Genomic DNA, 13043 nt, shown 5'->3' with positions numbered 1-13043 from the left:
GGTGTTAGTCAGTTTGTGGTAATTTTGTTAAAACTTAATTTAGCTGAGAACAATTTAAACAACAATAATAACACTCAGGAATAGCTCAGCTAATAACGTAGACCTTTTAGTTGTTATTGTACTTTGTTGTAGCAAATTCTCATACAAATATGCAATCAATCAAATTACCAAACAGTCACTAGCACTTTAGGGCTCTGGGGCCCCCTGGGGTCCTTGTTTTGGATTACAAATTAAAGAAAGCTCCTTGTATGTTAGTAACTGGCTAAAAGCAAGAGAAAACACCAGCAGCTGGAATAAACATTTTTATTAACTTATAGTTTTAGAAAAAAACTCAACACAAATTCACAAACAATGATTAACATGCACAATTTTAGTATACAAGACAGTACAGTTACTTTTCAATATGAAAATGCCATTCTACATGTCAGTATCTCACAGAGATCAATGATTAATACACCAGTATTAAGGTCAGAGAACACACTATAGAAAAGCAGTAAGGTTGTCTTTGATGGCCATATTTAAAAAAGAAATATATGCAAGCTATATACACTGGACCTGGTGCACTTCTAGCAACAACCACAAAAAACCAAACTGACTGAAATGACTGAATGGATATAAATAGATACGTTGTTGCTCTGTGTTCAATACATTTCAGCCACTCCAATACTCCCTTTATTTACTTTCTTCAGATTGTACTTTGTAGTATTTTTTTATAGCACAAGGTCAGAAACAATACTTTAATTTTCTTATGTGAACATGAGCAGACGTTACACATTAGGCTCAACTACGTCTATGTAAATAAAAGGCAGTTTGAGAAACTGCCACATAATTACGTACTGTAAATTAATAACCTTTTAGCCTGCAATCTGGCGATGAGGTTACCTTATTTGGATATTAATGGAAATATTAACACCACTCAGAAACACGCAAGCTGCTTTGAGGCCCGGTCACACCAGAAAACTGCACACCAAATTCATAAAACAGGCATCACAGCTTGACTGGCCAGTTTGTGAATTACTGGACATACTGTGGAGTTAGGATCACGCTCGAGCTAGGGCTCTTAAATCCTTCTGCTTTCTGTCTACTGGGTTATTTATTCCACGCGGTTATCTTGTTCCGAGGATTCACTCAGTGAAGACTTACCAAATGGTAGAAAAGGTTTGGCACTAGATTGGCTCCAGAGGGAGACATATATGATTAAAGACTTGCCTGACAATCAAAGCAGACTAGTGAAGAGCTATGGGGTCAGCACTTCAAAAGTAAAAATCATGTGATATACATGTAAAGTTTATGCAGCAAAATGCATAATATGCAAAAACACGAAATGTGCAAAGGAAAATGCCACGACTCTCACTTTCTTCTTGTACGTGAACTATAATTTCAGATACTTTGGTCCAACTCATTTTCATAGGAGAATATTTTATATTTTACTTTAGTACATAGCTGCAAACTGTCCATAATATTTAAGTATTGGAATACAGATAGATGTATCTGCATACTATACAGCACTTATAGATTAAACAGTATATAGAATTTCACCTGAAATACATCTGGAAAACACCAATATTTCATGGTTACTGCTCTTTTTTAACATGAAAATTAATTACTTTTCATTCCAGTCGGTGTCATATTTTTATAGTTGGCCGGCCGAACCAGGCATTGTCATCGGTTTTACTGTGGGTTGTTGGACTATTTTCTCAATTTTTACAAACCATTCCTTGCCTTGGTGGGTGCACATGCCTGCTGAATCCATTTATGCTTTAAATCAGATAAAATCACAAACGTATTTAGCCGGCTCATCCAATTTAGCTCCAACCCGGGGGAAAAAAAATAGCTAGCTAGATTGCAAACTGCCAGGTCATTAGTACTGTCATAATGGGACATTAAGGACACACAGTTTATGCAAGAGAGAGGATTCGCACCACTGAAGCTCACAGAAACAGATCTTTTGTTGAGCAGGATACACTTAAACATACTGCAGTTAAATAAAAGTTGATAGTGCAGCAGAGTAAATTAGCCAGGCTAGCTCCCCCTATTTGGATTCTTATGCTGTGAGCAATGTCAGCGCCACCAAAAATTCACCCGTGTTTAACTCAAGGCAAGAAAAGTGACTGCACTGATCAAAGCAAGCCTGAACTGCTCTGGAACTGAAATTTCACCGTTTTAAATGCTGGTGTGACCGGGCCTTTCTGCTCTTGGAAAGAAAGATACAGTAGTACTGCTGCTGGAGCACGACAGGGTTTGTTTTGATGTGCAACTCAAAAGAATAAACCAGCTAATCAATTTCAGGTCACTGCTCCAATTCAAAGTCACAATCTACAAGTACACTACAAGCGGAGCAAATACAGTGATTTCTAGTCAAACCAAAACACAACAACAACAGAAAATAAAAAGAATGTCTTTGAAGTCTTCCGATAGGGAGAAAAGTAGTGGAGGACATCTGAAACATCACTGACTGTAACACAACAAGTGCAATAAGAACACGGCCATCAGTCAATCAAGCAGCTGAATTGTGACAGCTGTAATAATGGGGCAGGAAAATCAATATCCCATTGACTGGTCTGCAGCAGTCTAATCAACAAGCGCGGCGCTTTATGAAACCAGTCGAGGAGCGGATAGGACAGCCTGATTATGTCGGACTTTTTTTACGAGGCCGCTGGGGTCCGCACACCTGCTCAGACATTTAAGTGAGGACATCCAGTCACCTTGCATCAATTCCTTGTGCTTTCATTCGACTTTGAGGTGGGGACTTTAGGGAGGGAGGGGGAGTAAAGAGTGCAAAATGCAGACGATGACAGTCTCTAGCTAATAACCGTACGCAGCCCCGTGTTCGGCAAAGGCACAGTAATGTGTAGCAGTTGGGTTGACTGGATCCTTCCATGTGAACATTGTCAGGACCCCAGCAATCACACCTCGGCTTTTACTTGGGTGGCTTTTGACAGACTCATCCACATGATAAAAAGGCGTGAAAAGTAGCTCCCTCAGCAGAGCAGCAATGTTCCTTTGTTAATGTTCAGCTTGGTATGTGTCCAACCGACAGCGATGAGGTGGGGGTAAAATGACAGCCATGCCTTTTGCTCCATTTCCAGTCAGGGCTCTTTCACCACGGTATTCGCATCAATTATTCCGATACCTTAATAGCCCATAAATTATGCTACGGATGGAGTCATTTATTATACCACAGACCATAAATACTGAGACCAGAATTTCCGTCATATATCTCAATCCATTGCGGCTTTCCTAAAGCTTCCAATCCCCTTTTGTCGTAGGTGCTCCGGTGTGTCGATGAAAATTTAATCAACATACCATTTCCGATAATGGGTTCTTCTACATGCCGAGTTTCCTATCCTTTCTAACTAATTTCTGCAGAAAAGAAAAGCAAACAATACCTCTGCTGCAACACGAATCTCTCTGAAGAGGAAAGAAAGAGGAAAAAAAGTTAATATACCTCTACCGAAGGCACTGTTATCCCAAAGTCCACTGTGCACCGGGCCAGCTGGTCATCTGGGGTGTAGATGGTACATGTTCTCGATACGATGAACTGATCTAGTATACAGGTCGTCTAAATGTAGAGGAGGAACAGTACACATGGGATCTGCTCGACATTGAAATACCAAACGTTTCTATTCTCTGGAATCTGGGCTTTTTTTTTTTCTGCTAGGCTGAAAATGTGGATAGGTATTTATTATTTAGAGGAGCATGAAACACAGCAAAATGCCACGATCTATCAGAGTACTGGGAGGGGGAACTTAGCTCAGGAGCCTATGGCTCTTGAACACTCTTAAGTTTATTTTAGTGCACAGGTTAAGTGGGATTTGGACACAGTTGATCAGTTGGCTATTCATCTTTCACACATTTGACAAAACGTTGTAGAACTTTAAGCCTGCAATGGATGTTTCTGTTCGAAAAGGCTGCACAAATACTGGATAAGTGTGGTTTTAATGACTTGTGAGATGATCAAGTATGGATGCAATCTATCGTTATATTATATCAATTTGCTGAGACAATAACTTATTTTTTTCTTATAGGGTAAAACAAGCAGCCTCTGTTACCTACTTTGGTATGGACTATATATGTAAAGTCGGTTTTAAGGCATTAGTATCTCCAAAGATACTAAGATAAGTCATGTAGACATCAGAACTTCTAAAATGAAACCTAAAGCACGGTGGCACTTATGACACTGGAAAAAATACCAAAAGATTTCATGCACGCAAATCATCACATCTCTATCTGATGGTCCTTTAAGAAGAAGTGGCACGGTCTCTTTAAGAGTTTGGCGCAGTCCAGTCTTTTCCAGCCTTCCCCAGTCCAGCCGCTGAAACCCGGGCCTTGTGCCAGTCCAGTGGAGGGTTAACACAGGACAGGCTGACTGAAGGGATGGAGGGGGAGAGAGGGAGAGCACTCCATCGGCTGTGATTAAAGATCACCAGATGGAGCAGAGCGACGATGAGGACTGCAGAGTGACACAGCGGGCTGAGGTGACTCGCGCCCGAGCCCCGCGCTCCCATACCTGCAACCGAAAACCCACAGAGCAGCTCGTTAAGAACCAGAACTACCTCTCAACTCAAAGGAAGAAAACCCGCACTCTGCTGTGCTATCCTCTAAATTTCTGACAAGTCATCGTAAATCAAACACCGAGCGTGACACTTTCCTATATCTACATTATTAGTGCCTTTCAACAGGAGAGGCTATCTAAGTATCCCGAGAAGATAAAATTGGTATCATATCAAAAGAGGAGAGCGCCAAATCGAGCCGCCTCACAATTTTGCACAGCAGCGGGATGGGAGCACAGAACTGCTTTATATGCTGCTGCGCTGAGCAGCCAGTCAACAAGGAATAATAACCCAATGGCAGAGATGGATGACACCGTGCACGCATTTCTAAAAAGGTCGCTTTTCTCGCACTGTCTATTACACCTGGTTGGGAAAGGATGCGATGAAGAAAAATTAAATGCTCTCTCTAAATTATGAATTCACCCGTAAGATTTATCAGTGGGTTAAAAAAAGGAAAAAAACAAGAAACTCACTTAATTTATGGATGTGGATAGGCTCACTTCCCACACCTTCGCCGCCCTCGCTCACGGCTTTGATCTGAATGAGATAGTTGTCGTTGGCTGAGAGGCTGAGCTCAGCAGTGGTTCGGTTGGTCGACACAGTAAGGATGTCATTGTAGCGATGTCTCTTCAGCATCACCTGAGGCAAGGGGGAGTGACTCCGGAAAATGAGCTAATGCAAACACCAACATTATTGTTTCTGGAGATAAATCACAGCTTTGCAAAAATAGTGGGACTTACCAAATACCCAGTGACCTTTGACTCTGTGTCCATGGCTACTACAGGGTTCCAGTGCAGCGTCAGTGTGGAGCCAATCATGTTCCATTGTATGTTGAGCGGAGGCCGATCTGGAGCTACAAAAGAAATCAGAAGTAAGTATACAGAGGATATGCTGGTTGCCTTTTTTTTAAAAGCATCTTTCTGGAGCAACATTCAAATTCTTGTTTTTGTTGAATTTCCAACAAAGTCAATAAACTGCACTGTAGACAACACTTAGTGATAATATGAGAAAACTGTTGGTGTCCCAAAACTAATGCTAGTGGAAGGACAGACTGTACCTATCTCAGAGGCAGTGAGTCATTTAGCTGGAGTCAGGTTAACCCTAACAAAGGAGAAAGTAGTGTTGGAAACTCCTACTGGCAAGCTCTACCTCATTCTGACTGTTCATCCTGTTTTAGACATTTTTGAATATGTACCTGACTTTGTTGGTTCCTAAATTACCAACTAACATTCCTATGCCAGATGTTCTCAGACAGGATTCCTCACATGAGACATAAGGACCGTGTCACAAACTTAACAGAGATTTCGCTGGGTTTAAATTTAATGCCATTATTTCAAATATTTCTTGGTGCTCGACAGCTTACCTAGCTGGCTAATAACCCGAGCCATGCAGTAGCAGGACCCCGAGAGAAGTGAGCGTTGTCATAATGTGATATGGCACAGTCGTATCAGGGGCCCAAAGATAAAGTAAAATGAATAAGGGACACACTGCACTTCTTTTACTGGCATAAATGTGCCTTATATATTACATTTATCTTTATATTTGAACTGACTTGGGATCCAAGTTTGAATACCACGAGTTAGTTTCACATCCATGGTAGTGGCTAACAATCCGCTCGACTTGCTTGAGGGTAAAAAGAATAAAACAAAATTGACCAACCCATCAGAAAGTGATTTTTAAGGGAAATCTGCTTGATTTTTCCAATTTGATGTCCTAATGCAAACTGGAAAACTACTCTTTTGTATACTGCTCATCTGATGAGGAGAATATAATTTTCTTTTCTGTTATTTTTTCCCCATGTTATCATTATTTGTGTAGTGAATAGATTTTTTCCTGCTCTTTCCATTCTGAGATTTCCAAAATACATTCATATATTTTTTTATATATTGTTATAATGCCAGTTCATCTCAGAGGAGCTTATTTATAATAGAAGACAACCCCAAAGATCAGACAAAGATCTCCTATAAGCAAGCTCTTGGCGAGAGTGAGGACTCCCTACTGTTCACAAGCAGAGACCACCAGCAGAGCCAAGCTCAGAGGGGGACGGCTTTTGGCTATGACCAGTTTCAGAGGTGTAAGGAAAAAACATAAGAGCATACAAATATAGGAAAAAATAAGCACAAATGTGATCTAAACCTGCAGGGGTTGTTTAAACAGATTTGCCAAACTAAAGACGACTTCCTGGATTTGTTGCAGGCGTGAGGCAGTTAGGGCTACTTCTGTTTGGAAAAAGGAACAGTCTGAGCACTAACAGTAAAGCTGAACAAATGCAACACTCAGCATGGTGAGGACAGTCCAATGCCAAACTGAAGGTTACCATGTAAAGATACTTTCAATGTGCGTCTGGGGATGGACTCACGTGGTTTCTTTGTGGTGCTGTTGATGGGCACGGACTGTGGCCCAGGGCCAGCCGTATTGAAAGCAGCCACAGACAGGTAGTACACCGTATTTGCTTTCAGCCCTGTGATATTAACCAGCGTGTAGTTTCCAGATAAGCGCACTTTGCCAATAGTGTCAGGCTTGGTGTCATCTTCCCAGTACATGACCTGGTAGGAGAAGAAGGGTAAAAAAAAAAAAGTCAGGCTCCCAGGTGCAAAGATTCAAGCGGTGCATTTCATTGCATTATTAAAATTCACAATCCATCGTGAAATCTGAAATGCTGTTTGTATTACAGAAAGGGAGGGGGAGGAGGTGGTGAATAATACATTTTTCACTAGTTGAGTCTCAGTTCCTGATGCACATCCTCTCAGCCGCCCTACTTATATACAGAGGGCACTAGAGAGCCATATGATCACTGACCCAGGATCGAAAATTCTGCCTTAAGTCTTTCTAAGTCTAAGGAAAGTGGATCTTAAAGAAAAGAGGTTATGGATAAATCTTGAGAATATTGTTTTTAAAAGAATACTTTAGTTTAGTTTAGCAAAGCATCAGGTCGGTAAAACTAGATGCAGAGCTAACTTTCCCTCAGGCTTTCAGCCAACACTTAGAGGTGCAGGTGACGCGATATTTGATAAAGCAAACTTGCCGCTTGCTGTGGGTCATCTTTAATATTCATATATCTCGAATTAAGTGACAAGACTTGAGTCAATAAGTGATTAAACTGAAATGTGAAGCCTGTCGTACTGTTTTTCAATTGCCCATAAATTGTTGTATTTCCAATTTGTTGACAATTAAAGTCATGTTTAATAAAGATCAGAAATCAAATCTTTTCCGCAGGATTATTAAATCTGAACGTCGACTGAATTTACAAGCCCAACAACATCTCCTTAAAAGCTGAGTGCCTCACACGTGTAGTCCTTGGTTTCCATACTGTTGGTGGCCTATTGAGATTCAGCAGCCTAAATCCACTTCAGAACCACATTTGGAGAATTGAGCTCTGTTCTGAAAGCACAATGTGGCCAGCACTATGGCAACTGCAGAGCTTTGTGCAAAGGGCCAGAGGTGACAGATACTGAAAGAGCACAGGAGGAGGGAGACTAAAAACAGCAAAGCCTTCTTTGCATTCTTGAAGCAATGAGGGAATTTTATTTTCCTCTCGTGGGTTCAGTGTTGGGGTGCCAAAGTATTGCGATCACTTTGTGATGGTAACGCATTAAACAAAATCTCTTCTGAGATATATGCAAAGATGCCGGAGAATATCATAAGCTAAAGAGAGAGACTCATTTTAAAAAAAACAAACAAACAATGGATAAGACGGATAAACAAAGCACAGGGAAAGACCCACTTATCATGTTATTTGAAAGGGAAATAAAAAAAGAGAGAAAAGAATATGATTTTGTAGCAGTTCGTACCTCATATCCAAGCACTCTTTCAGGGATGGTGGGAAGAGCTTCCCAGCTCACTTCAATTTGTGCTGCAGACACACTTCTAGCCCTAACCCTCTTAGGAGCCACACTGGGGACTGCAGAAATAGAGCAGAAATGTGGTAAGAATCCCACAGACTCATCCAACACCATCACACACACTAATAGCAATAAGAGGTAAGGCACAAAATAGACCTGTAGTTTCACTGAAAAGCTATTTCCCCCGCTCTCTTTTAATGGGATCTGTGACTGACATAAGGGAAGACTATCTGCCCGGCAAATTCAATTAACAGGATACCTCCCTGACAGTGCGGTGTGGTAAGAGTCTGCTAGGATTTCCTGTAATCTACCAGCACGATAACTAATATCAAGTTGACATTCCCAGCTTGAGAGTGGAAGGAAATAACAGCACTGGAAAAAAAAGCAGCTCATTTCATGATTACTATTCAAGGTCATGGTTATAAGGAGGGAGATTATAGCTTATTTAAGCGTCACTCTCCGCCGCCAGGCCGAGAAGTCCGTACCCTACCTTCCTCTGCCGAGTACACGACGGCGATAGAGCTGAAGGGCCCCTCGCCTCGGTTGTTGTATGCCCCCACTTTGACGTCAAAAGGCGAGAAGGGTGGGATGGTGTCATTTCGGAAAACGTAACGCGCCGCCGGTGTGGAGATAACCGCTCGCGTCCACGTGACCGTGCCCACAGGCCTGAAGGCGATGATGTAGCCGAAACCCTCTCCGTTCTGCAGTTCCTCGGGCACAGGCTGGGAGCAAAACACAAAACTATAGTGATATTAAAACGCATACAGACAAAAAAACAGACAGGCCCGTCTCTGCACTGTGCCTCGACTAAGGGATATCGTGAATAGACACAGCCCCTTTCTCAGCTGCCACTACCTAGAAGCCTCCACAAATGCCTTTTACCTTATCTTTCCTTTTCATATGTGATTGTGGCTAAAGAGCACAGTTCTTTCTAAAGAAAGTGTCCCCATCCCTGCTTTTGGAGGAATAAATGGCACTTGGGGGCTGAGCCAGATGAATGGTGTCTCCTTCTAATGGGGGTCATAAAATTGCTCCTTTCAATTCTGCACAATTAAGCAAAACCATTACCCGGCAATGGAGAGAACAGTAAAATGTGACAGATGACTTACCTCCCATGTTATCACTAATTCAGACTTTGTGCCGCCTCCACCTCCAACATCAGTGGGAGCTGTATCAGGAACTGAGAGGTAAAGCCCAAAGGGGAGCAATTAGAACACAGTTTACAAAGCTCAACGACAAGCCTCGACTGTACTTGTAACCTTATGACGAGTATGCCAGCTGCAGATACTTCGCCTTCCATTTCACACCCCACAAATCCCCCACTTTGTGCAAACACAAGCATTGCAGAGAATAGTGACTTACAGACTTTGCCCAAATGTCAGCGTGCATACACCGCAAGCCAAGATTTGTAATATTTTGCAAATGACATTTGACTCAACCCACTCCTTTTCAATTCCCACTAGGCTGTTTGTGCACTGCAGCGTGCTGGAAAAAACGACAGTGTAGGTGGAGGAGCACTCAAGCACGTCCTCATAGTATCCTTTCGTAAGTGGAGCCCTGATTTAGTAAGCAGCGTTTGTGTTTGAAGCCCAGGAGTGGTTGAATGCTTGGAATTGAGATTCCTTTTTTTTTCCTACCCAGACTTGATATCCTTCTTTTTTTGCCATACCTACAACTTTAACTACAATAAAACAATCATTATATATAAACAAAGTTCTATGAAAAATATAACTGAAAAATATAAAATGTTGTGATTTAGAAAATATCTGAGAGTTTCTGTAACACTTTAAGGCTTTGCATGCTGCTCTACTGAAGCAGAAGATGCATGTTTTAAGCTACGTACGCCAGGTCTGCAAAGGGGCTAAAAAAGGGGCTATTTTCAAGAGACGGGGCAAATGACAGGCTCATCAAAGAAGCCTTAAAATTGTTAAAGCGTACCTGTTATGCTTATTTGATGCTCTATATTCTTTGACTCTACTAGAGTAGCTTTCCATGATTCCCAGTTCAGACTAGTCCTCTGTTCTTGGTGCGGCCCCTCAGTTCATCCTCTGTCTGAAATAAGCTGTTTTAGTTCCTTCTACAAAGTGAACTTCTAAAGCGAGTGATTTAGCCTATAAATGCTTCACTTTTAGTAATGTGACAGAGCAAGAGTGTGAAGGATCCGTTTCCAGTTGACACAAAATCTAAGGTCCATAGCCTGATAGTTCTTCTCTATTCTGACCAGGCTTAGTTGGGCAAACACACAGGACAAGGTCAGACTTTATTCCAATCAGTAGCAAAAATGCAAAATAATATTTAGAAAAAGTAACAAAGTGATAATGTGCTTGAAATTCTAGCAATTTAAAAAAATAAATAAAAGCCCAAACTATAACATGTACATAAGTATTCACAGCCTTTAACACATAAAACTGAGCTCAAGAATTGTCTGCAGACCACCAAGACAGGACTGCACTGAGGCACAGAAACATTTCTGAAGCACTTTAGGTCCCAATGAGCACAGTGGTCTCCATCATCTGTAAACAGAAAAGGTTTTGAGCTAACAGGAGTCTTCCCTTATCAGGGAGAATGGCCTCAGTCAGGGAGGTGACCAGTTCCAGCGTTGTACTGTGGAGAGAAGCTTCCAGAAGGCCACCTATTTCTGCAGCATTCCACCGATCAGGCCTGTATGGTAGAGTTGCCAGATAGAAGCAACTCCTCAGTAAAGGGCACATCACAGCCTGCCTGGAGTTTGCCAAAAAGCACCTGAAGGACTCTCAAACCATGAGAAGCAAAATCCTCTGGTCTGATGAAATGAAGATTGAACTGCTGGTCTGAATGTCAAGCCTCCATGTCTGGGGAAACCAGGGACTGCTCATCACCAGGCCAATGCCAACCCTACAGTGAAGCATGGTGGTGGCAGCATTACTGTGGTCATGTTTTTTATTATGGGGTATTTTGTGTGAATTCAACCAGTGTAAATCGCAAACCTTATGTTCATTTTCACTTGTGTATCTCTCTAAATTTCAAAACATTTAAAATGGAAACACCATGGAGTTTCTTGGTTTTTCAGAAGAATAAGCTACTTCATTATTTACACCCTGCTAGTACTGGTTTGGAACCCTTTCTGCCTTCAGAACTGCCTTAATTCTTTGCCTTAATTCATTTCTCAGAGATTTTGGTTCATGTTGACACGATAGCATCACATAGTTGCTCCAGATTTGCTGGCAGCACATTCATGAATGTGAATCTCCTGTTTCACCACATCCCAAAGTATTGGATTGAGATCTGATGACATTTGAGTACTGTGAACTTCCTGTCATGTTCAAGAAATCAGTTTGAGGTAAACAAGGACATGGTCAACAACAAAACTGATGCTGAAACGATGCTCAGTTGTTACTAAGGAGATCAGGATCTGCCAGAACAACTGTCCCACACCCTATTTTACCAACATCGCCTACACCATTGATGCAAGGAGGGCTGGCTCCACTCTTCTATGTTATTTACACCAAACTGACCATACCACTGGAATGCTGCAGCTGAAACTCGGACTCCTCAGACCAGGTAACGCGTTTCCAAACTCCTGTCCAGTTTGGTGGGCCGACAAATTTACAGACGAGCGAATACTACTGGTAGTATTACCTATTTGCTTATCTGTTGGTATCATCATTCGCAATAAATTCCCACAAATGAAAATGTAAAAAGTAAAGAAGAGGGGGGTTGAAACACAGTTCATTCTTACTACATACTTTGTCCACTAGAGGGCATTCTGCAACATCCCTGTTGGCAACACAGCTTTGAAGTGCCACAAAAACATTAACCAGCTGATCCGAGCACTGCAGGGTAATGAGTAAATAAATGACTAAACATAACCAATTAGAGCAGGGCGATATGACCAAAAATATTTATCACAATATACATTTGAAAATTTGCGATAACGATATAACTGACGATATAATTAACACTAGACAAAATACTTTACAACTCCACAACTTTATTAGTGCAAAAAAAACCATCTATGTATTTTCACTTAAACAAGCAGCTGTTTTTTATGTGCATTAAAGTTATATAAAAATTTAACAATGTAAATTCCTTGCTGACAGTTTAACCAAAAGGCATCTCCAGTGGAAATTGGTCGACATATCCTCAGCATAACCATGTATAATATCCACAAAACTTAAAGAGAGGTTATACACACAATACGGTAATATTATGTTGAAGCACAGTACGTATCACTCCGCGAGGCTCCTGCCTACGATAGCCGTAATGCTCCGACAATCCATCAAGCGGTGCGGGTTCGTAGCTTAGCAAAGTCGTACTGAAAAATTTGACAGATTTTCGCCGTGTACCACATAAAATCGTTTCGAGGTCAGTAAACACAACCAGAATTCATACATAGGGCACACGGGATTATAAGGGGCACTGTCGATTTTCAGAAAAATCAAAGGAAGTGTGCTGTATTTTCAGTAGTAACGACGGCCCGCTAGCATGCTCTACCAAATATAGAGCTTTGTTGTGTATCTGACGGACGAAAGCTAAACCAGTTCCACACCACTGAAGTTGCAGCATTTTTAAAAACCAATTCTGGTTCATCCGTTTCATTCAACAATCTGCTTTCGCCCTTCTCATTCTCCGTCACCGCCATGCTTTTTCCGCATGTGCGTATGAAAAC

At 41.5% G+C, this 13043-nt stretch overlaps 1 protein-coding gene across 1 annotated transcript in view; it reads right to left on the bottom strand.

Annotated features, from left to right (window-relative positions):
* Nucleotides 1–289: 289 nt before the first annotated feature.
* The window catches only part of cntn3b (contactin 3b), a 52850-nt gene continuing 40096 nt past the window's right edge, over nucleotides 290–13043 (bottom strand). Inside the window, exons 17-23 of the mRNA XM_006784752.3 lie at nucleotides 9505–9575; nucleotides 8886–9117; nucleotides 8345–8454; nucleotides 6913–7099; nucleotides 5294–5406; nucleotides 5027–5192; nucleotides 290–4510 (exon numbers count right to left, since the gene is read on the bottom strand). Of these exons, the coding sequence (XP_006784815.2) occupies nucleotides 4266–4510; nucleotides 5027–5192; nucleotides 5294–5406; nucleotides 6913–7099; nucleotides 8345–8454; nucleotides 8886–9117; nucleotides 9505–9575 (1124 nt within the window). The 3' untranslated portion in view covers nucleotides 290–4265. The remainder of the gene's footprint in view (nucleotides 4511–5026; nucleotides 5193–5293; nucleotides 5407–6912; nucleotides 7100–8344; nucleotides 8455–8885; nucleotides 9118–9504; nucleotides 9576–13043) is intronic.

The sequence above is a fragment of the Neolamprologus brichardi genome, chromosome 5, assembly GCF_056152115.1.
Source record: "Neolamprologus brichardi isolate AB-2024 chromosome 5, ASM5615211v1, whole genome shotgun sequence".
Lineage (NCBI taxonomy): Eukaryota > Metazoa > Chordata > Actinopteri > Cichliformes > Cichlidae > Neolamprologus > Neolamprologus brichardi.
The sequence above is the reverse complement of the archived record's forward strand: the minus strand, read 5'-3'. Positions and strand labels throughout refer to the sequence as shown.